Source organism: Meleagris gallopavo, chromosome 1 (assembly GCF_000146605.3).
Source record: "Meleagris gallopavo isolate NT-WF06-2002-E0010 breed Aviagen turkey brand Nicholas breeding stock chromosome 1, Turkey_5.1, whole genome shotgun sequence".
Classification (NCBI taxonomy): Eukaryota; Metazoa; Chordata; class Aves; order Galliformes; family Phasianidae; genus Meleagris; species Meleagris gallopavo.
The window spans coordinates 105,984,777-106,010,715 of NC_015011.2; the positions used below are offsets into that span (position 1 = coordinate 105,984,777).

At 42.6% G+C, this 25,939-nt stretch overlaps 1 protein-coding gene across 1 annotated transcript in view; it reads left to right on the forward strand.

Annotated features, from left to right (window-relative positions):
• The window catches only part of LOC100548733 (uromodulin-like 1), a 36,078-nt gene extending 11,922 nt beyond the window's left edge, over window positions 1-24,156 (forward strand). The window contains exons 2-12 of the mRNA XM_031556331.1: window positions 753-972; window positions 4,234-4,371; window positions 5,415-6,095; window positions 8,934-9,046; window positions 15,527-15,740; window positions 16,684-16,821; window positions 18,609-19,066; window positions 19,563-19,705; window positions 20,383-20,619; window positions 21,581-21,740; window positions 24,025-24,156. Coding sequence (XP_031412191.1) covers window positions 753-972; window positions 4,234-4,371; window positions 5,415-6,095; window positions 8,934-9,046; window positions 15,527-15,740; window positions 16,684-16,821; window positions 18,609-19,066; window positions 19,563-19,705; window positions 20,383-20,619; window positions 21,581-21,740; window positions 24,025-24,156 — 2,634 coding nt within the window. The remainder of the gene's footprint in view (window positions 1-752; window positions 973-4,233; window positions 4,372-5,414; window positions 6,096-8,933; window positions 9,047-15,526; window positions 15,741-16,683; window positions 16,822-18,608; window positions 19,067-19,562; window positions 19,706-20,382; window positions 20,620-21,580; window positions 21,741-24,024) is intronic.
• The last annotated feature ends 1,783 nt before the right edge of the window (window positions 24,157-25,939 follow it).

Genomic DNA, 25,939 nt, shown 5'->3' on the forward strand with positions numbered 1-25,939 from the left:
TTTTTTTTTTTTTTTTTGTATCTTTGCCCAGATTTGAATGAGGATCACTTAAATAGCTTGTTTGTAGGATTTTTTTTTGAGCAAACTGGCTGAATGGGCCTGAAGCTGGGTTGATTTATAGTGCTACTTTGCACATTCAAAGGCATGCTTTGAGCTGGAGATAGGAATAAAAAGCTCAAGCACACACTCAGCCTACATCTTGCAGTTGGGTCTTCTAGTATACGGTGGTCACATTTAGACTGCTTACTGGGAACAGCCCCTGGCCTGTGCTAAGTGCCAAAGTCTACCTGAATATTGCCTGAGGGACTGTAGCTGCCAGATGCCAAAATCACCAAATTCCAGCTCCTAGGAGCTCTCTCTCATTTCCTATGTAGCTGGATATAGGAGAGTCTTGGGACACGAGAGCTTGTGTGACCTGCAGAGCTAATTTGAAGGGTGTAATGCATGCAAGCTTACCTTGTAAAGCATGATTACTTGGGGCAGAAGGAATTCTGCTTATGTGAACCAGAAAAGAGTTTGGTTTGTAAGATAAGAGGTAAGATGTATTTCATTTTCAAGAGTGCATCAAGGAGAGACACACTCCTATGCACCTAAATAATAACTGAAACACTTTGAAACTTTTCTTTTTACCACACTTTCTACTAATGTTTAGGAATGTAAGTCTTTAGAAATGGTACCACCATAGCTCAGTTTTAAAAAGCAGCTATTGCTGCTGAGTTTCTAATTGCCAATGCTTCTCTAACTCAATTCAGATTGGGAATTCCTTTCCACCCAACATTTCTGCTTTATACGAATCTGGGAAACTGAAAGTGCAGATTGAATCCCTGCGAGCTGGGAGCATCATTGTGAGACTCAGAATTGCAGTGCAGGATCCTGGGTTTCCAGTTAATGCCTCCACCTTTGCCCCAATGCTTTCATACTTGTACAATGGCTCCGTACTTTTGGTGGATCAGCAGAACTCTACAGTAGAAGGTAATTTTTAAATTATTATTGTTTTAATAGCAGAACAGTGTTTGATATTTTGATTGTGTGCAGCATCATCAGCATTCTTCCTGAAAAATAGGGAGACAAAGTGTACAGAGCTAATCATGGTTTGTTGGAGGGGAAGACAAGAGGGAGCATGGGCTGTCCTCAGGTACCTGTAGGCACCACTGCCCTCCACAGTCCTTAAGGAGCAGAGGATTCCATTGTTTCCCCACTGATTTTCCTCTCCTCTCCCTTCTGTCAGCTGTGGGAAGTTTGCCATATCTTTCTTGCTCTGAAGTGAGGACAGGATTACTTGGAGTATTTGTAGCCTTTAGATACTCATGCCCCCTAGACAGTTTCGCACTTCAAGGCTGTGGAGCTGAACTTGGGCCAGGGTTTAGGAAATCTAGCTGAAGAAATTCCCAAATGTCCTCTCAGTGAATAGGACTGAAGAAACACATACGGAATTTAGTTAAATTGGGCCTTTGTTTGATCTTCAGTAATCACCATTTTTATCTACAAAGGACTCATTTCTGGCTTTAGGTTTCCCAGCTGGCAGAGCCAGCCAGAGCTCAAAGAGTTGCCAAAGTCAACAGAATGGGCTATTCTTCTCTCTTGGTGCACTGAGCACTTAAAAGCTTATTTGCTGTGATTAGGGAAAACTCCCTTTGGAGTTGCAGAGCATATGGATGACAGGAAAAAACAGAAGAGAAACTGCACCTGAAGCCTACAAATACCACAGCACCAGCAGGAACTGAATTGCAAGATGCAATGTGTGCCAACATCCCTTACAAATATTATTGATATTCTCCTGGCTGCACACAGAGTCTGTGTGTCCTGGGGAGCGTGCAAGAGTGAAGAAGAAGGCAATATTTTGGGGATGTTTTTTAACTGCAGAAAGCTAGATGGCTTCCAGTAGCAGCACTCTAATCCATGAGTGCAGCCAAATTCTCCACTCCTCCTTTATCCTCCCTAGAACTACAGTAAAGGTGTCTATTTCCTAGCTCTGCCCAAAGAAGCACTTGTTTGACATGAGTTTCTTAAAGTCAAATGTGGAAAATAAGACCAAAAAGTGCAGTGCTTGAAGAAAACATAGAATCACACTATGGCTGAGGTTGGAAAGGACCTCTGGGTCTACCTGGCCCATCCCCTGCTCCAACAGGGATACCCAGAGCAGGGTGCCCTGTGCCATGTCCAAGCGGCTGCTGAAGATCTCCAAGGAGATATTGGAAGATCTCACGGCTGTATCATTTCCTTACCCCTGAGAATACTGGAGTGTGCCCTCTGGTAGTAAGACCACACAGTTCCTCTTACATATGTAGAGCAATGCCACCTGGACCTCTGTGGAGCCTGGCCACCAGTAGGCTAGTGTGCTTGGCTTAGCGACAGTGGCAGAACAGGTAGTTTGCTTTGGAGCCGCAAAGATGAAAAGTCAGGAGGGACAGCACAACTTCAGGGAGTGGAGCAGTTGCATCCCTCTTTGTAGTCTCATATAATTATGAAACTTCCTGCCAAGATTAATTGAAACACTGAAGAGGCTGTCTGTTGCATGAGGCATGACAAGGAAAGAGAAGGAGACGTGTGGAGTCAGGCCCAAGGTCAATATAGCAGTATCATGTCCTGGGTAGCACCAGGAGCCAATTCCTAGAGAAGTGAAACAATATGGCAGGTGCAGGAAATCTCTGTGTGTCTGTGTGTGTGTGTGTGTGTGTACAAGTTCATGTGCTAGCACTATGGAGGACAGAGGAGACAATATCAGTGTTTGGCCTGATGTATAATTGAATGTGGTTTCAGAAGTGAAGTTTGCTTAAAAAGCCCTACTAGGTAATAGGAAAGAAAACTCTAGCGCCAGTGGAGCCAGTGAATGTGACTTACTTGGCATTAGCATTTGAGCATCTCTCTGGTGGTGTCTGAAGCCATCAGGAGTCACATTTACCTCATGGCACAATAAGTCATGAGGGAGAGCACTTCTACTGCTGGTATTTGAGTCAGTCCTGCATGCTCTTGCATTCCCCCTGAGTGGCTCAGGCTGTAAATTAATAGCCAGATGCTGACCACAGTCACATGGAATTACCTAATGGAAACAATCATGGATATACCAATTATCTAATGAGGAAGAAGGGGAAAAGAACTGAAATATTAACTGGGAGGAAAGGGGAAGCCTGCGTGCAAGCAAAGAGATGCATGCCTGTATGTGCATGCACACATGCTCTGTGCTTTCTCTTTCTAAACTGGGGCTTTCCTTTGTTTCTGAGAATTAATCGCAGTGACTAATCTCTGCATGTTTGCAGAACAAGCACTTACAATAACACATTGTTCAGAACAATTTTCGAGCCTCTGATCAAAATTATTTAACCCAAGACACGGCACTCAGACTAGTTTTCCGCTTTCCTTCACTCTCTGCTCAAAGGCAGTGAATGTATATGCACAAGTGAGTGCACACAGGGAGTGTTCACATGGAATTCATTGGGATTGTTCATATGCAAAGCGTTAACTCATCCTTTGCCTGTGTACTGGAACAGTGTGCAAGTGGTAGTATGAGACTCCAGAGCAAAATTCTTCAGGAGTGAAGACACTCAGCCATAAAACTGATCTGTGACCCTATGGAAGAAGCATCTTTAATGCATTCACAGTGGTGGAAATTAGACTTAAGGAACACTCTTATAGCATATGGATGCCTTGATGAGCTAGGATGTTTTTTTCTGAGACTGTCCCAGAGGGAATCACATCTGTTTAGTGTTACCTGTGAAAATAAATTATTTATAAAAAGAGTTTTTTTCCCCTAGCACTTCCTCTGTTAAGAGATGAAGAGTGCTTATTGTTTGCATTTACCTTTTATTTGAAGCAGAAAATTATTTGGATTCAGTCCCTATTTACTATTCTAGCTCATGATAGCTAGTGGTAACAGAACTATCCATTACTAATGGAGGCATGCTACACAGTACTGTGTATTTATGAGATAGCCCTGGTACAAACACACAGAATTTTTCTCACTACAAGTAAGTGTTAATTCCAGAACAACAAAAAAAGTCTGAAAAAAATCAGTACCTGGAGAAAATATTTTTAAGTGTACAAGGACAAAGGTTGATTTTTATGTGACAGGACAACAACGCCGTTAGTGTTCTGCATCACTTAGAGCTTGTCTGTGAGGCAAATGACAGATCACATTCTTAAGTTCAAATACTGAATAAAGGACTTCTTGTGATGATTTCTAGCTCAATGCAGATAGGGGGCTGTCTGACTGATCTTCTCATTTTTATCTTACAGACTGGGATGAATGTGCTTCTCCCACGGACAATGACTGCTCCATGTTTGCACATTGTATCAATCTGATGGGCTCATACCTCTGCAAATGCAAGACAACCATGGACACCAATCCATCCCGGCCTGGAAGAAACTGTGAGGGTGAGCAAAAGACGACCATGTCATTTCCCTTTGCCATGGAAAGTTGAAATAAGTTATAATTTTCTACCTGTGCTTTTATTGCAACTGTTTATATAGCTCACAAAATATATAGAGATGCACCTTTGGAGTCTCTGGCCAAAGAAGAACCTCCCTATACGTGAAAGTAGGCCTCACACATTGGTTGTTCTGAAAGTAATGCCTCCTATTTATTTCCAAGAAATTACAACATACACAAAGAGCACAATAACACTATTTGATAGAGCAAATTCTCAGCTACAGAACACTATTTGTCAACACAGTCATTGACATTAGCTCTCATTTTTGCCAGCAATTAACAAGAGCCCACATGTTGCACTCATAACAGTGTGAACCAGCAGAGATGACGCACTGTCACTGTCACTACTGCTGAAACTCACCACCGACCCTCACTGTGCTCACATTTACTGTTTGGTCAGTAAGCATCAATGAATGCCGGTGGGTGCCATTTTTTCTGCATAGAGGAATTTAGTGACACACCTTTGCTTCATATGCCCTTCCATGTCAGACTCTTGCTGCTATCTGTCACATGGCAACAACATGTAATGGGATATTGGCAGGAAGGTTCAGCCTGTACTGCCTTTTCCACAACATCCTCCTCTGCATGGGCCACCATAATAAAATACGAGGTATTTGTTTTGGAGCTGCCTTTGCATCTTGCATCTTTGCATGTAGTCTCTCTCAACTTTTCCTTGATTAGCCTAAAGACCGACTGCAGATAAATATTATTTTGGTATATCTGTGGCTAATTTCTTCCCTTGCATTGACCCATGGCCTACTAACCAGAGGAGATTCAGGACTCATATCTGCTTTTTTTTTTCTGTATGCAGGTAAACAGGCTCAATGCCACAAAAATCACATGGGCTACAATGCATTTATGAAATATCCAATGTTTCTGTAAAGCTATTGCATGTGGCTGTGTGGGTTTCAGCCCAATCAGAGCCCATCATGCTCTGATGCCTCCTTGTCTGGTTTGAGGTTCCAATGCTACATCTGTTGTGTTGCAGGTGAGATAGTGAGCCCTCTGACTGAAAGAACAGCCTTCGAAGTAGCAAGCAGCACACAGCTTGCTCCTGAAGCAAGCTCTGCAACCTCTGCCTTCCCCACCATCACTGCAGGCTCTGAGATGAGCAACATCGCACACCACCTTGCTGTACTGCCACTGGGTGAGAGGCAAACACCCCCTCACCATTCTACCACCAGCACTCCTCCAGCCTCTTGGAATAAAAGCCTGACTCCACACATGGCCAGAGACAATAACCCCACATCTGTGACGGCAGAGCAGCAGACCACCACGAGTCCATCACAGCAGAGCTCATTGGCTGAGTCTTCCGCTTGTACATCGCAGCAAGTGGCCACTCTCACAAATGCATCCATTGGCACAGACGAGCAAGAGCAACGTAGTTCTCCATTGCCAATGTTATCAAACCAAACAGTCTTGGGTATCTCTGGAAGTCATGCAGCTTTTGAAGAGCCTCAAGTCCACTCTCAAGATGGCCCCATCACAGCTCTGTCAGCCACAGGGGATGCAGGAGCTTCCATTCTCAGTGCCACTCTCAATACACACACACAGACAGGAAGAAAAAACAGCTCTTGGGCTGAGAATCACACCACAGTCCTGGGGTCACCAGCTCTGCCAGGCTTCTCCTTGCCTCCCAGATCAATGCCAAGCCCAGCCATGGACCACAGTGAGTATGCATTCAGCTGGGCATGCATGCATGGCAGTATGACTGCATGAGAAGGAAAACTTCACCCAGAGTCCAGAAAGATGCACAACTGTCTCAGTGATCTGGGGTGAAGGTGGCTGAAATTAGTTTGTCTATGTCAGAATTATTTCCTTGCAGGAACTGGCACTTCTTTTCTAAATTGATATGTCATAATAATTTCACTTTCAAGTGATAGCTTTATCGATGTTACACTTCCTCTTCCCAAAGCAGATGGAGCAAATCACACAGTGTTCTAAGTGTGGCTCATGGAAATATATACTACTTCCTCTGCCACTACTTGCTCTATAGCAGCAGCCCACAGTTATCTCAGAGACCTAGGCTGGCACAGCACTGCCCTCCTGTTACCCTTCATGGAGCATAGACTAAGCAGAGCTCTGCAAATCTTCCATGGGATTTCCAGGAGCTGTGTGACAACCTATGAACCATTTTTTCAAAAGCTGTAATTGAGAGTAACTGGACTTGTAGGGAGGGCCTCATCTGCTTGGCTTTGGGTAGATGTAGTGCCTCTTTTTAGAGGGGTTTTCTGCTGACTGGAGCTGAATCATATTTCAAAGTTAGAAGTCAGATTTGATCCTTAAATTAGGCTTTTTTTTTTTTTTTTCCAAGGGGATGCTACTTGTCACTGAAAATATTTTTTTTTTTAGTGCATTAGCTACTGGTACCTATTTATGTTTTGTTTCAGCTTATCCTTGTTCTTTCCATCATGCCTTCCACATCTCCCTGACCCCAAACCACACTCCTCTGTTCTTTTCCCTCCCCTACAATTTCCTGTTCCTGAAGGCCTCCATTGACCCAGACCCACTTCTGGTTTCTCTGTGTTCTTTTCTCCTTGGAAACTCTGTTTTTTGGCCATGCGGAGCCAGCTCTGCTACTTCTCTAACTTCTCTTGTGCCACCAGCACATCATCAGTCCTGATCACAGGTGCCACAGAGTCCACATACCCCATCCTGCTGTCCTGGACAGCAGCCATAGCAGCCATGCCAGTGTCTCTTTTCTTCTCTTGCCTTCACTCATGTTGTATCCTTTGTTGCCCAGAATCGGCAAGACCAAGGAACAGAGCCAGGCATGTAACTTGTTTGGGAGCTTGCTGGACAAATGGGGGAAAGAATAATTTTGAATTCAACATATTGACCTCAATTGAAAAGCTCCATTTACTGCTTAAGCCTTTTAGTTTTTCTTTCTTTCTTGTTCCTGGGGAACAAGAGGAACAACACAGGGGTGTCTCACCAGCTGGATGTGGGAAATTGACAGGGCAAAGCCCCACATTTGATGAAGTTTAACATAGAGCTCCTCCTTGTGGCAATGTCTCTGACCTGGAAGATTAATAGCCAACCTTTGATAGTCTGTTCATGTCCTTTAAACACCTATATATATATGTATATGTATACATATATGTATATACATCTGTATATAGCCATTTGAAAATTGTTCAGAACATTCTTCCTTCTCTCTACCAGATAAAAGTGGTTTATCTCCTAAATACCTATGAAATACCTATGCTTACAGTGCAGCACAATCCACAGCAGAAGGCAAACCCCAAGTCTTTGATCTTGCTTGTGGTGGTGGTGGTGGTTGTAAGGGTTCCCTTGGGGATCAGCAGTATATTGGGACAAAGGAACCCTATTTTTGTGGCTTCTTTAAGGAGGCATGCCTTTCCTCTCCTCTGTAATACTTCACTTGATGACAATTTATTTTCTTCCAGCGCTTGTCCCAGCTCAAAAGATTGTATCCAGTAGGACTAGGACTGACTTTGATGCAGTGTGATCCATACAGTCTATGCAGAGCCCTGCTTTTCCATTATTGTTCCTTCAGAAAAATCAGTTAATATGGAGAGTAAAGCTCATTGTAGGAGTCTGACAGTATCAGGGTTGGAAATTAATGTCATATGCACTCTTGAAATCAGGACAGAAATATGTAGGGAGGAAAGCAAGATGGTACAAAAGAAAGTAAAACTGGTAACTTGATTCAGAAAGAATTTTAAGGTGAATCCTTAGCTAGATGGTTGCATTTTTGGAGTCTTTGGTGAAAACTATCCCATATTCATAAATGACATTATTGTGTTAGAACTTACTAAATCTAAGAGTGATTTGTTAGCAGATTGAAGGCACTGTGAAGGTAATTGGGTGGCAATGGTCATGGGATTGGGTGATATCAGTCAGCTTGTCTGGTCAGCTAATAAAAGGATGCTAGAGTTATGAATCATGTCTTCAGAAATGCTTTCTCTTCTGCCTGTGATCACCTTCAGTGTCTGTGCTAACAATGCCAAAACCAGTGATATCAAAAAATGACTTAAAATATTTGAGACAGTTTTAATGTGATTCAGCACACACAGCTTCAGAGAAATGTTTACTCTGTTGGATTAATTTTATTTTACACTGTCTAAAACGTCGAAGTCTAATCCCAGGCAGCTGGCAAGCCTTCCTGTGAGGCTGGAGGAAAGGACTTGGAAAGGTTTGCCCTCTAGAGGGGCTGGTGTGTTCCCGTTACAAATAGAGAGAGTTGAGATAGGAACTGAGGTTGGAAGAGAAGTTCAGTGCCCAAGCACTGCCATAGAGAAACATTCCAGAAGGCCCAGAGCATGTCAGGTAGAGCTGACAGCTCCAGCTCATATGGGAAGTCTGTCCTTCTTGAGAGGCATCCAGAAGCCAGAAAAAGTAGACCCTGCTACTAGACACCTGTGTTAAGGCTATGTTTTAGATAGCTGGTCTTTGGCAGTTGTGTGTACTCATGTGGCCAGGCTTGGGACTGTCAACAAACCATGGAATATGTAATACAATTGTCTTCTTTTTTACTCTGCAGCTGTTCAGAAACTTAATGGAGTGGTGCGGATAACAAATGTGAAATACTCACCGGGCTTTAGCAATGCAAGCAGTGAGGAATATCAAAACTTTGCACAGCTCTTTGTTGATGAAGTAAGTGGCTAAGAAGAATGTGACCTTCTATTGGTCACCACGTGCGTAATCTTTTTCTCATGAAGGGTATATGCCACATAAGCATCCCTCAATGCACCTATGAGATCTGACTCCCATTGAGTGAGCCTGCAGCAGTGTTTTAGGCTGAGACAAGGAATTGGGATTCTCTGGAGACTCTGTTTCCTCTGCTTCCTGTGTCTGGTTATACAGGTTTATTTATTTCCTCCAGGGATACACTGAAATGTTAATGAATATTTGCACAGTGCTGCATTAACCTTGCCATGTGCATTACTGTATTAATGAACGTTGTGATCATTATTACCCTTTGTCACAGGCTGACATTCCTTCCAATCATCCTTTGTTGTAGCCCTGTATCTGCAAAGGGTGTGGTTTCTTGTGAAGTCACCTCTGCCCTTGCCTCTAATTAGAGCACAGGACATCAAAGCACACAGCCATGTCAGTTCCTCCTTCAGCACACTCTTAATGCCTGGGTATTGCCTCTGACAGCACTGCTCTTATCATTTCTTGGTTAATTTTATCAGAAGTGTGTTCCTGCTGATGTTTGCTCAAACACATCTGCTTGGAAAACCTCTGGTTATGCTGGGCTGCTTTATTGCCTTCTTTCTCCTTTTTTCAGAGGGCTGAAGCTGTGATGATAGATAGATGATAGATACTGACCATTGTTTGCCTCTTCAAACACTGCAAAGGTCTCCTCAGCCTCTCGCTGTGGTCAGAGCTACAGTCTGACAGCAAACATAGCTGTCTGCAGGACACTCACTGGCAACTCTTGGTAGTCAGGCAGAGGTCAGGCCAACACGAAGTTGGAGAACACTCTAAGAAGGAAAATGTGCGCTCTGTTTATTTGTGCATGGTGTTTTCTCAGATATCATATAGGTTTCCCACTGGTTGTTACTGGTTTGCACTTTTCTGGATGTGTTAGCACATCACAGCTTTCTCTGTGTTGTTTCAGCTCCAAGCTGTCACATCAGAAAAGCAGCCACAGAGCGAAAGGGATGTGATTAGCAAAGTGAAGAGGGAGCAGCTCGCCGCTAACCTCACTTCCATTTAGCATCACTCGCTGCCTGAGGCTATTTTGCAATAGCACGTTATTAAAAAGGGCTAAAATGAATGTATTTTCTTTGTGAGCTGCTCATTCACATTCCTTAACTCAGCAAGTCATGGATCCAAGTTGGTATGGAGAGAATTTGTAACGTGATTATATAAAGGAAACAGAGTAGGTTTTGTGTGGGTTTTACCCAGTTCTCAAAGTTCCAGTTGGAAAAAGAATACTTGTGATTATAAGGCACCCTCTCCTTTTTCTAGCACTCCAATTCTGTGGACCAACCACAGGTGAGCTACGTTAGTGATGATTCCATCTACCCCTGAGCCACTGTCTATAGCTCTAACAACCTCAGAGGAGATTCAGGTTGGATATTAGGAAGGATTTCTTCTCAGAAGGAGTGGTAAGATACTGAAAAGGCTGCCCAGAGAGGTGGTGGAGTTCAAGAACTGTGTGGATGTGACACTGAGGGACAAGGTTAGTGGGCATAGTGGAGATGGGCTGATGATTGAACTAGGTGATCTTAGTGGTCTTTTCCAACCTTAGTGATGCTGTGATTCTATGAACTTTGTCAAAACCTGCCATGAGTGTTTTATTACAAATGTTGTTTGACATCAAAGTAAGAGAAGTTCAGGAAAAAAAAGGTCAGCATATTTCTTGTCCAGATTACAAGGGCCAGAAATAGATTCTTTTAAAGTAGGAAGGGAAAGTTTCAGAGATTTGAAAGCATTCTCAAATCCCAGTTAAATAAATTTTGCTGAAGATTTTACTTAAACCTCTTTGGAGTTACCATCTACAATTGAGAGGATTTATAAGCCTTAATGTGTGTAATGGTCTTCTGCGTAGAGCTGCCCTAGCACTTAAATGCCACGTGGTTAAACTGGCAGCACAGCGAAAAGAAATGCTGTTCCTTAAATAATGTGTAGATGAAAGCAAGGTAATAACTCGATGTGACAATTTGCACTGTCATTGTCCAGACCAGCTCCATAATCCTACTTGTACTGCACCTGAAGAACAATATAGCTAAGGGTAAGAAAGTGCTTTAGTCTTCTTTGCTACAGCCAGGAGGAAAATCATGAGAACTAGGGCTTGCCCTCAAGAAAATGAATGAGGAATACAAAAAGTCTGAATTGAGAATGCGCTCACTGATGTGTATTAAATCCTGAATGCAAAAGCTTGGTTTGAATTCTAGTGTCTTAAATACTGTCTGACACACAGTGGGAAACTAATAACTGGCAATGCCTTGTGAAGGTGACCTCTCATTTGGAACTGACACAGCCTTCATTTTATGTAGCTTAATGCACTTAAAATAATTGCATTCAAAGCTATCTGAGTGTGGCATGAAATTTGATACAGGGATTAAGGCATCTACACAATTAGAGTGTAGTTGTCTTATTTTATTAGGGTCATTTCCTTCCCTTGGTGCTGGCATTTGTTCTACTGGTGTTGCCTTGCTCTCCTGGGGGTCTCTTCTGGCACACCTATGGTGCTGCTGTGTTTTGTGTGGGCTACAGAAATAGTAGCAACAACAGATACAAGATATTTCGTTTTTCTAGTGAGAAAAATGGAGGTTTCTTCTAAAAAGTTCTGTCTTTTCAGTCTTTTCAAGCCCTGCTTCATCAACCATTATGTTGGTAGCCCAGGGTGTGGTACCTGTAGTGAAGTCCTGCAGTCTTCTGAATAAAGGGTTTTGCAGTGTCACCTAGTGGCAAAATGTAAGTACAGATGAATATCACAGTGATGCTTTTTGAGCTCTGAGTCCTCAGTAACGAAAAATGTGGATAAGGGCAGAAACAAACAAACAAACGAACAAAAAGCAAGCAACCAACCAAACATCCCAAACCTAAGTCACAGGGAAGCACCAAAAAAACCCGAAAACTTGAGGAGAAAGCTGAGAAGGAAATAGAGGTGAAATTGTGAATGAATTAAGAGTTCTCTCTGAAATCAGCAAGTGTCCAGAAGCTCAGGGAAAAAAAAAAAAAAAAGATTAAAAGACAAAAACTTAGAGCTTACCACCAACCATTCAGCATGGATATTGGCAGCAATTTCTCCTCAGAAAGAGGTGAGGCAGTGGCACAGGCTTCCCAGGGAGGTGGTGGAATCACCGTCCCTGGAGGTGTTCAAGAGCTGTGTGGATGTGGCACCGAGGGATATGGGCAGTGGGCATGGTGGAGGTAAGCTGGTGGTTGGGCTGGGAGATCTTAGAGTTCTTTCCAACCTTAATGATTCTATGAAATTGTTGTGAAAGGGCAGAAAGGGAGAAGGGACTGTGTCCTGAAGCACAGTGGCCTAGGAGAACAGGGGTTTTGGGGCTCCCCAGGCTTTCCCAGTGAGGTTGCCCCTTGCTTTCTCCCAGCTCTAACTGCACACCCCCTATGGGGCACTGCAAACTTTGTTGCATAGGACTAATTGGTATGTGGGAACCATTTTGTGGGTGCAAGCAGAGGGTTTGCTCCATACAATGCAATTAATTCCAGCAACTCAAAAAAGGGCTGCAGAGCCTGGTCTGCTTGGCTGGATAATACATAGTGGACAGATACATCTGCCTTGATACATGGAGTTGTCACCTGGGACAATCCAGGAAACAAACAAACAAACAAACAAAAAACCCACACATGGGCTATGTGCACAGGTGTGAGAGAAATGAGGATTCTGACAGTTCTCTTGTCAGCTCCCACAGCTGCCCCGTTGACTCTCCCTAGGCTTTCTCTGGCAGCAGTCACGGCCTATGCCCTGAGCATTGCTCCGTTGACACCAGCTTTGTCTGACCTCGTGGCTGAGCTCCAGCCCTTCTGCTGCAGATATTTCCTGCAGGAGATGTATAGAGGAAGAAGGGGTTGGAGGTGATCACAGCACAGTCCCCACCCACCTCCTTAATGCTCTAGGAAGCTGAGCAAGGGAAGGAAGTGCCTGTTGTATCCTGAAGAGATGGTCTTAAAGTAGAGCAGGGATGTGAGCTGCCAGTTTACTGTTACACTTCTGTTGGCAGTTTCTAAGCGTGATTATAATACTGACAGCTCAGGATCACCTGATTCAGGCTTGGAATTGATGGCCCACTCTTTCTTTTGCTGCATCTTTTAGTTGTAAGTGTGAAAGGATGCAGTAAGACTTTCCAGACGTGTGGGGAAAAGATGTTATGAAACAGAGGGGATCAGTGAGCATCTCCTAGACCTAATGGAAAAGTCACAGTGTTGATGGGTGGTACCGCGCAGCCTGTGCCTACCCTGTGCCACACCTGGCCTTCAGGTGTGCACTGCACTCCGTGTGTGATGTGGTTGGATGCCAGACAGGTGTGCAAGCCTCTGTGTGCGTGTTCTCTGTGTCCCCTTGGAGGACCTCTGCAGGTAGGGAGTCCTGTTCAGTCTCGTGTGCATGGGCAATCAGATTAAAACAATTAAGGGAGAACTTGTGGATGTTTTCCAGTTTCTCTGAGACAAGTTTGTCCTTCTGTGTAAAATGTTTTCTCCATGTGCTCTTTACAGCTGTACTCTTATTATCAGCCTTCTGTCTCATCTTGGGTTGGTCCTGCTAGACAATGCCATCTGGCCTGTGTCTGCTCTTCCTCTGACTGGTGCTGAGCCTGGAGATGGAGGGCAATGGTGCTGCAAATGCCAAAATTGCTGTGTGTCCCTGGGCTCCTATGCGTGCCTGACAGACTTGTCCTATTGCCACTCTAATGCAGGAGATGTTCCTGTGGATGGCTGCCCTGCATAGGTACCTAAAGGGGCAGTTCAGGTTGGATATTAGGAAGAATTTCTTTTCAGAAAAAATGGTGAGGCACTGAAACAGGCTGCCCAGGGAGTGGTGGAAGTATTCAAGGATCATGTGGATCTGTCACTGAGGGACATGGTTAGTGGGCATGGTGGAGACATTGGTGGACTAGATGATTGAGAGGCCTTTTCCAACCTTGACGATTCTATGAAGACTGGAAAAGGAGGTCAAATCTACATCTCCAGTCTCTTCAACTCTCTAATTTCTATTCTCTGAACGGGAGATGGAGAAGCTGAGTAGCCCAACAGATGTAAAACTTCAAGCAGAGCTATGTGGTACTGTCCTGCAGAAAGCTGACTGTCCTGCTCTCTAGCATACTCTCAAGGCTGCTTCCAGGCTGCCCACAGCTGAGGCTCAGTGTGTTTTGGCACAGGTGATGTTTTCTCTCTTTGGCTGCTAGTGAGTTGCAAGCTGACTGTATACAATACCGTAAACTTCACTGACTTCTCCAGGATGCCCTCAGCTCAGCCAAGGCTTAGCACTGTGATGCTTTGAGGGAGACTGTTCCCATTCAAAGTGTTGTGGAGCCATTCCTTAGCCTGGCTCTTGGATGCTCAGGGAGGATTTGTGATCCACCTTGTATGGTGTTCAAGAAGGCTAAATGTTGTGTGCTACACTTGGGTCATGAAAACCCCTTGAAGCATGGCCTTGGGGAAGCTGCCTGACAGCAAATGTCCCAGGGCACTGGTCAACAGCCATCTGAACATGAGTCAGCAGTGAGCCCAGGTGGCCAAGAAGGCCAATGGCATCCTGCACTGTATCAGAAATTGTGTGGCCAGCAGGACTAGGGAAATGATTGTCCCCTTGTGCAGCACCACTGACACTGCACCTCAAACAGTGTGCTCACTTTTGGACCCATCACTACAAGAAGGCCACTGATTTGTTGGAACATGTTCAGAGAAGAGCAGTGAATCTGGTAAAGGGATGAGAAAATGACATATGAGAAATGGCTGAGGGAACTGTGGCTTTTCAGCGTGGAGGATTTTGAGCAGAGACCTCACCACTCTCTACAATCATCTGCAAGGAGATGGTAGCGAGCTGGCTGTCAGTTTCTATTCTTGCATCCTATCACCTGTCACCTGAGTAAATGGCCTCAAGTTGTATCAGGAGAGGCTTAAATTGGATGTCAGGAAGAATGTCTTCACAGAAAGAGTGGTGAGGCATTGGAAAGAGCTGCCCAGTGAAGTGATGGAGTTCCCATTCCTGAAGGTACTTAAGATATATGTAGATATGTTGCTTAGGAATGTGGTTTAGTGGTGGGGTAGGTAGTGTTTTGTGATGACTGGACTTGATCTTACAGGTTTTTCCAACCTAAGTGATTTTATGATTCTGCATTCCTGCAATTTCTTCTCTCCCCTGCTGTTATCAGAGGCCTTTGCAAGGAGTCATGCCAAATGACAGATGAAGTATCTTAATCACTTCTTTAATGCTCACAGTTAAATATATGCCCTATCCTTCAGCTACTATAGAGTGAAAATATTATAAAGCAAAAAGTAATTTTTGATGCTGTTTCCCTCCAGAGTATGAAGCACTCATAATGCGTAATATTCTTTTCTGGGAAATGTACAATGCCTAACATATAATTGCTTCTATCTACTCATTAAAATTCTATCTACACATTAAAATTGTGTACTTGGTTTTCATTCTAGGTACATAAATCACTGCCCCTTGATGTCCTTCAGCAGATGGATGCTGGTCTGATTAAAGTGTTGATAACTGATATTACTAATGGGAGCACTGTGGTAAGTTTCCATTTACTGATTGCAGAAGATGTGGATATCTACTACATCATCACCGCTTTTCATGATGCAATTGAACACAGCTCCTATTTCAAAGTTGACAAGAACAGTCTCTTCATAAATGGTAAGGAGCTGCTTATAGCCCAATTGTTCTTCAGAACTAGAAAGATCGTAAAGCCTATTATTATTATGTTGGTTTTTTTTTTAGGTGAAAATATCTGTAAAACAAATGGATGAGAAACCATTCTCTGTTTTATATTGCTTCTACTTATCCATCCAATAAGCTTTATCAGAAAACATCAAAAGATAAGAAGAGAGGTTCACCTGATCAGAACAAACTCGTCTCTTTGTCTCTAGCTAGCAATAAATTTTATAGAGAAGAAGATACGGAGTTATTAGAAACTGTAACAAACTGAGGGTTTTATTAGCCACCATGGAAACGTGTCATTGTACACAGACATAGTTAACTTAATTTAAAATTATTAGGAAACACATTACTCTCTGCCTTGCACTGATAATTTTGAATAAGATAGAAATCCAAGGCACAAATAAATGAAAAGGAAAATTCCTGGACTGGGAGTATGCATTTCCTTTGCTCACCTGCGGGCCAGAGTTCAGACAAAAGTAAACAGTTTGTCAAGATGAGTACAATGGCTTATTGTTGAATCTTTTTTTCTTTGAGATCTAAGTAACAATAAGCAGTAGTCTCCTGACTAACTACTGTTGAATCCTGTTCCACAAACTGATGTGTCATCTCTGAAAACAATATCAAATTATATATCCTGAATGTGACAAGTTTGTCCAAATGTTATTGTTACACGCTGCCAATTAAAATCTCAGGCAAAATGACATCAAAAGCAAGTACATGGCCTGTTCTGTATACTCCTGTTGCCTGTTATCCTTGCAACGGTGAATCTGGGAAGTTGCACCTCAGGTTAATTTCTAAGATTGTGGCTAACTCATTGTAGTGCTTTGTGGGGTGCCTACCCCTTGAACCTGCTTCAGAAATACCACGTTTCCATTTATACACTCTTCACCTTTGCCTTTTGCTTAAATATACCCAACAGATTATGATGAGTGCAAGAGCAAAGAAGATGACTGCTCCCCAGATGCATCATGTTATAACACACTTGGATTTTACCACTGCAGTTGCAATGATGGATTTGCTGATGTGCATCCAGAAAGACCCGGAAGAAACTGTGCAGGCAATTTTTTCTTATTATCTAATGGCTAACTGAACTCTGAGCACTGTCTGTTGGTTATTCTTGTCACAGGCCCTGAACTTTTGCCAAGGTTGAATTTGATTTGTTGTATGCATGCTAATGAGGAAAGACTTGAAGTGGAGTTTATGTATTTCTGACTGCAATAATCTCTTATTTGATTATATTAATTTTTAATGCTATCTTTGTGAGAGTCTTCTATTAGTTCTGTTTTCTCATTTTTGCCATTAGAAGTATGTTATTTCCATTGGCAGTAACAGAGAAGGGCAGAAAAGGTAGTAGAAAGAAGTTGCACAGTGTGACCTCTGTATTGCCTCAGGGATGAAAAGTTAGTACAGTATGACAAATGACTGTTTTGTATTAGTTGATTCATCTAGCTTCTTCTATCTTTCCTTGAATCATTTGTTAGCTGACATATAATCAGTTTTTGAGCTTCTAAATCCTTTTAGGCTTCTTCCGTAATTTGTGCTTGTTTTTGTAACCAAAGTGATAAGCTACTCATTGGCTGAAGAAGTCACAAGGATCTGTGAGCTGATACCAACTTTTGCTCTGTTTTGTTTAACCATCACATTTATTATGATAACGAGCTTTTGGGAAATTCAGCTTGGAAAGAGCACAAACTTCAAATTCAGCTACATTCAAATCCACAACTTTTCAATTTGGGGCACCCTGAAAACTGGAAAGCTCCAGAGGATGTGTGCATATATGTACATCTATGTTGTTTGGGAAAAAAAATGTTATTTGCATTTGCAGCCAATTAAAAACTGCTTAAGAGAATTTTTGTGCAACAAGACACATCCTGTTCCACTGCAAACTAAGTTTATTATATAGGTGATCTCTAAGTCTTTTGGTGCAGTACTGGCACAGGTTGCCCTGAAAGGTGGTGGATGCCTCATCCTGAAAGACATCCAAGGTCAGGCTGGACAGGGTTCTGAGCAACCTGATGTAGCTGTAGGTGTCCCTGTTCATTGCAGGTGAGTTGGACCAGATGGCCTTTAAGGGTCCCTTCCAACTCATACCATTCTCTGATTCTAAGTCAGACACAAAGTTTGTTTCTGGTAGCAAAATGCCACAGGGTAACCCCAGAGTCTGTGCTAAAAGCAGTGTGTTTGACATACATGCTGATCTTAATCTCTGCTTTTCCTTTTCCCCTACTTGCCCTCTTCCTAGAATCCTAACAGATTCCAACTAGTGTCTTCGTTAACTGCCAACTGTATCTCTCCAGGCAAATGTATGCAAGATGGACCTGCTGCATAAAGTTTGTCCTGCATGTCCCTCATAAATGGTGTTTCCAAAGCACTCAGTATAATATTTATTGGATAAAACTGCTCAAAAGGGGACCAGAATTTTAAACAAATTCTGCTCCTTTTTATACTCTACAGCCAGAGGTGTGCCATGGAACTAGGCAAAAAGATTCGAACACTTGCTCAGACGCTTGCAATTGAGGATCTCCTGCAAGTCCTGATCATCCAAAAACTGTGTATATGTGCTTTGCTCAAGCATACCAGTTATTGTAGCTCTCGTGAGATAAAACACTTTGGCTTTTCTCACAAGTGCTTTACGTATTTCACGGGTTATTTCTTTTAAAATAAAAAAAAAAAAAAGACCATAGCTGTGGCAGTATGTATAGCTGGTTAAAAATATAGCTACTTCTGTATTTCCTATCTTTCTGCCAGTAACTACGAATTTCCTCAAATAGGTTTGCTTTTATGTTATCAAATCAATCTGAATCTGTAAATTACTTTAGTACCTTTATTTTTGTTACTCTTCAGCATTTCCTACAAGCCAGGAGGGAATTGTGGTGGACAGGAAGCCTGTACCCAGTGCAGTTTTACCTGTGGCATCTTTGGAGACTTCAACTTATATTTCCTCCATTGCTTCATTGAACTTATCTGCTACTCAAAACAAAGCTCTGGAGGACACCCCATTCTCCAGTGTGACGCTACCTCTTCTTACCACGGGTTCTGAGTCAGCTTCCAATGTTCCTCCTCGAGCATCTCCTGCCCCCCTCATTAAGCCTGCCCAGGAGGTTTCCATCAAAGATGCAGTGACAGTGTTCTGTGAAATTGAGAAGACCATTCTTGCCATCCAAAAGGGATTTTTACTTCAGGAATCCATCCCTGAATCCTCTCTGTACCTGGGGGAGCCTCTTTGCAACGTGAGCATCAGCAATGGCACTCATGCTGTGCTGCAGGCTGGCTGGAGCGAATGTGGCACTGAAGTTGAGACCGTAAGTCCCCTGAGCTTGTGAAAGCCAAGAAGACCCAGAGCACTCACTTTCCCTCTCTGTAACGGGCAATGGCAGTTGCCCATCTAGGGGTACACTCTGTTCATTGCTGAAGTGTTGGGCAAAGAAATGTCTTTGGAAAAAGAAAACACTTTAATGTGAGTAGAAAGTTGCCCATGTGATTGGGGCAGAGGGCAAGCAAGAAAGAGAAGAGCATCTCTGGGGTTCAGCAGGAAAGCTCAAGAGCCTCTCCAACCCAAAATCCCCTTTTTCTACCTCTCTGGGCTTCCTCTGCAGCTGCCAGAATCTTCTTCTTTCTTAAGAGAAATTTCAGTATCATACTTAGAAAACACCTCAGTTCCTCCCAGTAATTAGAAGCTGGAGATGCCTCTATAGATCCCAAAACAAATTTTTTGCTCAGACCATGCCAAATTGCATGTACAGAAATTGCCTTGTGGAGCAGTGATCAAGTTATGCTTTCTTCTTTTCTGTGTTCCAGAATGTGACTAACACCATAGTGAAAACCATGCTACGGAATGATGATTCTGCTCAGGGAGTAATCCACCACTTAAAAGTTGCTAGTCCTATTCACTGTGTGTTTCAAAACAATCTCTTGACTTCCTCTGGATACACTGCAGAAGGGTAAGGAGTATCTGTGCTTTGAAATGCTGGTATGCTCATGACCATTATCTGGCCAAACCATAGATGAAAATAAAATTTTGGGAGCTACTGGTGCATCTCTGGGAGATAGGATTCCTGCCCTTTGCCTTCCTGGGTAATCACATGTAGCTATAAGTTGTAGTAGCATACTAACATGGAATCAAATCTACTGTTTATGCTCCCAGCAAAAGCAGAAGTTCAAGCTTTGCTCTGCTGATCCATGTTCTCCCTTTGTGCAAATCCTTCTCCAGCCCCTTCTCTCTAAGCTGTCTAATTTTCTGATGTCTTTCACATGCTGTTCAAATTTGTTTCTTTTCGTCTCTTATCTTCTGTGCTAAGCTTTTACTGTTCTTATTTGGGCCTTTAAGACAGATCATAGTCTTGTAGCCCTCCAAGACTACTCAAATATCTATCTGCTCTATTTGTATTGCCATGACATTCTACACCTGCAGTTCTTCCTCTTGCATTTCCGTGCTTCCTAACACTCCAGCAGAAAACTTGATGCATCTTTCCCCTTTTCTCTTGAACATTTCCCTAGTATCCTAGATTGCAGTTAACTTTTCACTGCTTAAATGCACAAGAGTTTGAGACACCATTTTATGCCTCACTGAAGCAGTCAAACTTGTGGTCTTCAAAAAAAAGTCAAATTGTTGTTTCAGAATTTACACTATTTTTGAGGATTTACATGGATCTGGACGCTTCAGAACAGAAATGCAGTTATTTATTGGAAACTCCCCAGTACCAAAAAATTTCAGTATCTCTGCCAGTGATGATGTCCTGATTGAAGTGGGGATTCAGAGAGATGACAGCAAGCTGAAAGTGGTCCTCACTGACTGCTGGGCAACTCCAACCAACAATTCAGTGGATCCCCTCTCGTTTGCTTTTATCAAGAACAGGTACAGCAAATGTCACTTGGAAATAATATGTGCCCTGCCTTGAATCTTCCAGTGGCGTTGACTGTAAATGTGTTTTATTTAAAATATCTTTTCTGCATGTTTTCTTCATTCATATGCACTATCCCTTAATGTTCAACTGGTCAAACATTAGAACAAAGTATGAAGAGAACTTTTTTTAAAGTGCAATGTGGTCATTTTTAGAGTTTGGTTATCTTCCCTATAGTTTTGTAAAGGCGTTGTACCTTTGACGAGAAGGAATAGGTGATTTTCATGGGCAACAGTGAAGGAATATTTGAAATGTGTGCTTTACCCATATCTCTATGATTGAGATATTAACAAGATCTTATGTAACTCTCATCACTGAAGGTGTAGGTTGATTGACACAGACAATATTAATGCAGCCTCTGGTAAAGGAGAATGCTTGTTCGAGTCTGGATCCCTCAATTCACCTTGACATCATGTTCCCTATGCTCACTTTCCATCTGAAAACTCAGGATAGTCATTCTTCTTAGCAACAAAAAGTATTCCTATTAATAAGTTGTTGGTTTCACTTTGTGTTTGGTGAAGCCAACTTAAGTGCTCTCTGGCACTCTTTCTCTTCTTTTCCATCCCCACACTACCTCTCGTATCTCCTATTCTATTTGCTGTCTGTGATAGTAAAGCAGCAATAGTTCCTTATCCTTCCTACACTATATCCACAACATGACTCAAGTTCTTTACAGAGAGAGTGGTGAGGTGCTGGAACAGGCTGCCCAGAGAGGCTGTGGATGCCCCGTCCCTGGAGGTGTTCAAGGCCAGGTTGGATGGGGCCCTGGGCAGCCTGGTCTAGTATTAAATGGGGAGGTTGGTGGCCTTGCATGTGGCAGGGGTGTTGGAGATTCATGATCCTTGAGGTCCCTTCCAACCCTGGCCATTCTGTTACTTCTATAGCTGCTATGTGTAATTTTCTCCTCCTTTTCAGCTGTCCTATTCCAAATACATACACCACGCTTCTAGAGAATGGAAATTCAAGCAAAGCACAGTTTAAGATGAAGATTTTTTCCTTTGTCAACAACTCTGTAGTTTACTTACACTGCAAAATTCGTATCTGCATGGAGACCCGGGGAAGCACCTGCAGGACAGTAAGGGTTTTGCTATGTGCTGTTATTCTCTGGTGTGCCTTGTGTGGTCCTTCTGTGTAGCTGAAGGAATCGTGTTTCCAAACTGGGTTTAAAATATCTCCTTCATCCTCCACTAAAGCAGGGAGGAATGGGGAAGAACTACAGCCATATGGAAGTGTCTCCCTTTCTTTCTATTTCAAATCCTTGTAGTTAGAAGCGTGGATTGTGCACAGCAATGGGTGTTAAAAGGCTGGGGGACTTGGGGACTGAACCTTTCACCTCATCCTAGGGTGGCTGGAAGGCAATGAGCAGAAGTTACTGCGAGAGAGGCTGTTCAAAAATGTGTCAGATCACATAGGCATGTCACAAAAAGTTACCACCCATATTGGCAGTTTCAGTGAGAATGTCTAAGCAAATGGATTTGGAATGCCTTTCTGTCCTTTCTTCTTCCCCTTGAGATTTGTTCCTCCAGGTCAGGGTTTAGGTGCCAGGAGAGGAAGCTCCACGGCATTAAGTTTCTAAGGCTGTGAATCTAATAGGTTTTAACAGGGCTTTTAAAAACTCTACTGCTTTTATGAGTAGTAGATCAAACAATGTTTTCATAAAAATTTCACTTGCTAATCGTCTTCCTCCAGTGCTTCAAAGCATTGTTTCCTTTTAATTCTGCATGAAGACTACACACTGCTTAATCTAAAAATGTGTTGCTACCATGAAAATGAAATAATAATAATCAGGCTTTGCTGATAGCTTTTTTCCTCCCTTTTTATTTTTTTCTTCCCCTTTATGCCCTTTACAAAGGAGTTTTCCCTCCTGTCTGCCAACTTTCCTGTTTCTTTTTTTTTCTTTTTCTCCCACTGAGGATGTTTTCATTAAGAGTTTGATACTCCTCCATTGTTTAACACCTTCCTCTACTCTAAATAACTCAGCTTAAGCTCATTATAAAATAAATGATCTCTTCCTAAAAGATTAAAAAAGGCAAGCTGAAGATACTAGTTTCCTTCCTCAAGCTATAAAGCTTTCCCAATATTTAAAAAAAAAAGATAAAAATAAAATAAGTAGGGTTGAGAAATCTGATAGATGGAAAGATGGCTCCAGATGATTTAGGGCATCAAGTATCAGTGCATGAGCAACCCCCAGGCTATGCCCCACTCTGGGGAGCTGGATCCCTCCCCAGGTTCACGGAACGGTTGCACAAGCAGTGATCTGCAGAGCTGAGGAAGAATGTGGAAGAAGGTGAGAGGCAGGGGAAGAAGAGGAATGGGCAGGACAGGATATGAATGGGCTGGCATTGCTTCAGTGAGGAATCAAACAGTTGCATTTCTAGGAGCTGGTAGGTTTACTGATAGAGCAGTTTAGCTGCTTGGGTTTGAGTTGCGTAACAGACTTACTTGTTCTGTGTTATCTTCTTATTCACACTTTATTCCTTGGAGAAGAGAGTAAGATGCTCTAAAAGATTAGGGAGTACAGTAGTAAGAAATGAGTAGGAGACATGACTTTGGGAAGAAGACAGCTGTGCTACCACCACCCATACACTTGGTGGAACAAGGCTGCTTCACCACCAGCAGGAACCAAGGAAACACTGACACAGGGAACAGCTGCATGAGCGTATTGTCTAGCTGTGGATCTGTCTGAATGGGAAAGCTGTTCAAGGATAGACCAAAGTTACACCTACAAGGGTATTTTTTGGTGGGCTGGCCTGGCTATGGACACTTGCGGGCAGTGGATTATAGAGGTGTGTCAGGGTAACTAGGCTGGTAACACTGATGAGACATTCTTGTGCAGTCAAGCTTGGTGAGACACCCTTGCATTTCCTTGCTTTCTTATGTTTCTCCGTATTTATATGTACTTCTGGGAAAGCCAGAGTATCTTCTGAATAACTTCAGCAGTTTACTGTTCCCAGTACAGGCCTTTAGATTGTGTCTTACAGGACAGCAAACAAACTGAATGGCGCTGCCAAGGTGTGCAGAAGAGGAGTGTGCTGTGTGTTGTACACATAGACAGAGTGAGAAGCTTTATTCCCCTGTAAGGTTTCTCTAAAACAGAGAGTTAACAAAAAGAAAGAGACTGTCCATGAGAAATCTGTTCACAGCCATGTCTTCCAGTGTATTTAACTGCAGATTTTAAACCAGTTTCCCTAATGCCATTTCCTTTGAACTTTGCTTTGTTTCACTGAAGCCAGTAAATCATAACATTAAGAAACACAAACTTCTGTGGGTCAGAATAGCACTGGGCTTTCACATACTCTCCAAAAGGTTTTGTGTTATCCATTAGTCAGCCATATGACTTGCTGAATTGATTGTTGCAGAGATGCCATACAGCTCGATCCCTGAAAACCGGTGAAATCGTCGCTACCCACAGAACATCCTGGGGTCCTCTGTGTAAATCTGCCGGTGAGTTACGAATAGATGTTTGCAAAAAGGGGGACAGAGAGTCTTAAGACTCTTTTTCACTGCAAAGGAACCTGAAAATCTATGAAACAAAATGCTCGACATATTTTTCTGAGGAACAGTTCTCGCAGAAGCTGTGTGACAGCATAAAATAGTGTGTGCCTTCTGGCAAAGAAACTATCAAATTGTCAAGGGAATGAAAAGGAGAAGAAAAAAGTGTAGCTATTTCCCAGGGCAGCAAGTACAACAGCCATGAAATCAAGCAGCAATTAAAATTGCAGAGTGCAAAAGTGGTTTGTGACTTAGATTGCAATCAGTTTTTCTAGTGTTTACATTGTACTTTGGTCACAATTATATTGAGTTCTGAATTTCTAAATCAAAGGATGTCAGAGATTGCATTGCTGTGTTTCCTTACACGTCCTGATGTTGACTTCATTATTACTGCAAGGGAAGGTGGAGAGCCTTGCCGATGCATGGCACTGTAGTCAACCTGGAAGAGTGATGCAGCATAGGTTAACAGATGGTCAATGCCAGCTCTGCATACAAGTAATTTGTTATGCTATGCTTCTGCCTTTTCTGCATTTATCCTGAGTTGTTTTAAAGGGCAACTGCTGCTTGTTAACATTTACAGTTATTTGGCCTCCTCCAGCCATTTGTATTCATAACGTATTGGCATAAAGCACTCACTGAGAGTATTTGTACACACCAACACCATAGTTTTAATGCATGGCTACTAGGAATAGACAGAGGTCATCCTTCATTCTCACTGATTGCCTGTTTTGAAAATGCTTCATGCTCTTCTGACTATGGGCTGGTAATTGATTTGGGATATTTTTTCTCCTATACTGTGATGGTCACAATATTCGTTTGGAATTTGAAACAGACTCTGATTCAGCACATTTTATTTTTCTTCCTCTATGTATAGGTAGGAGTCTGTTAGAATGGGCCTTCAGTGTTCATTTCTCAATTAGTTCTTCTTTTAAAACTTATCAATGAATACAGCTTCCTTTGTACAGCATTTGCATCATGTAGGGCTCACTCCCATTTGCACTGGAGACACCGAAACACTTCTAATAGCAAAACAGCCATTGCACAAAAGGACCTGTGGAGATGGGAGCTTTGTTTGGCTTGCATGTTATCAGTTTCTAGGCAAAGCTGTTGCAATCTGGTGCTACAAGATATTGTCTTATATTTCTATATTGGATATTCACATTGCATTTTAAATATGAGGCTAGACATACAGGCTGAAAGAGCTGGGGCTGTTCAGCCTGGAGAAGGCTCTGAAGTGACCTCATGTTTTTTACATACCAAAATTCTAACTAAAAATAAATGTATTGTGCAATACTGACTTGGCCTGTCTTAGAATGATGTCCTGGATATTCTGTCACTTGGACTGTTATTCTGTGCCTTAGATCCTGTTTCTAATTACTGACATGTATGTATCACTCTTTGTCTTCTGCACACCCTATGTACTGTGCAGGAGCATGGGTAGATGAGAGTTATCCTGGAAGCATATGCAAACAGAGGTTTTTTTATACATACATCAAACACTTACAAGAATGAATTAGAAGCGCAAAAGAGTATAGACACAAACATACGTAGAGGTATAGTGTTACAGGAGAGGGGAATCTGCTTGCAAATTTGGACAATGATGAGGAAGTGCCTATATGTGAACCAGGTAAACGTGCAGATATTGAAGAGACCCTCGGGCTTCTCAGGTGGCACTAAATGTCCAGGCTACAGAGTTGAGTGACTCCTTCAGTGTGGCTCCATTGACTGTCGTGGCCAGATCTCTGCTGCTTAGAGACCCCGCACACCTGCATAACTTTTCCT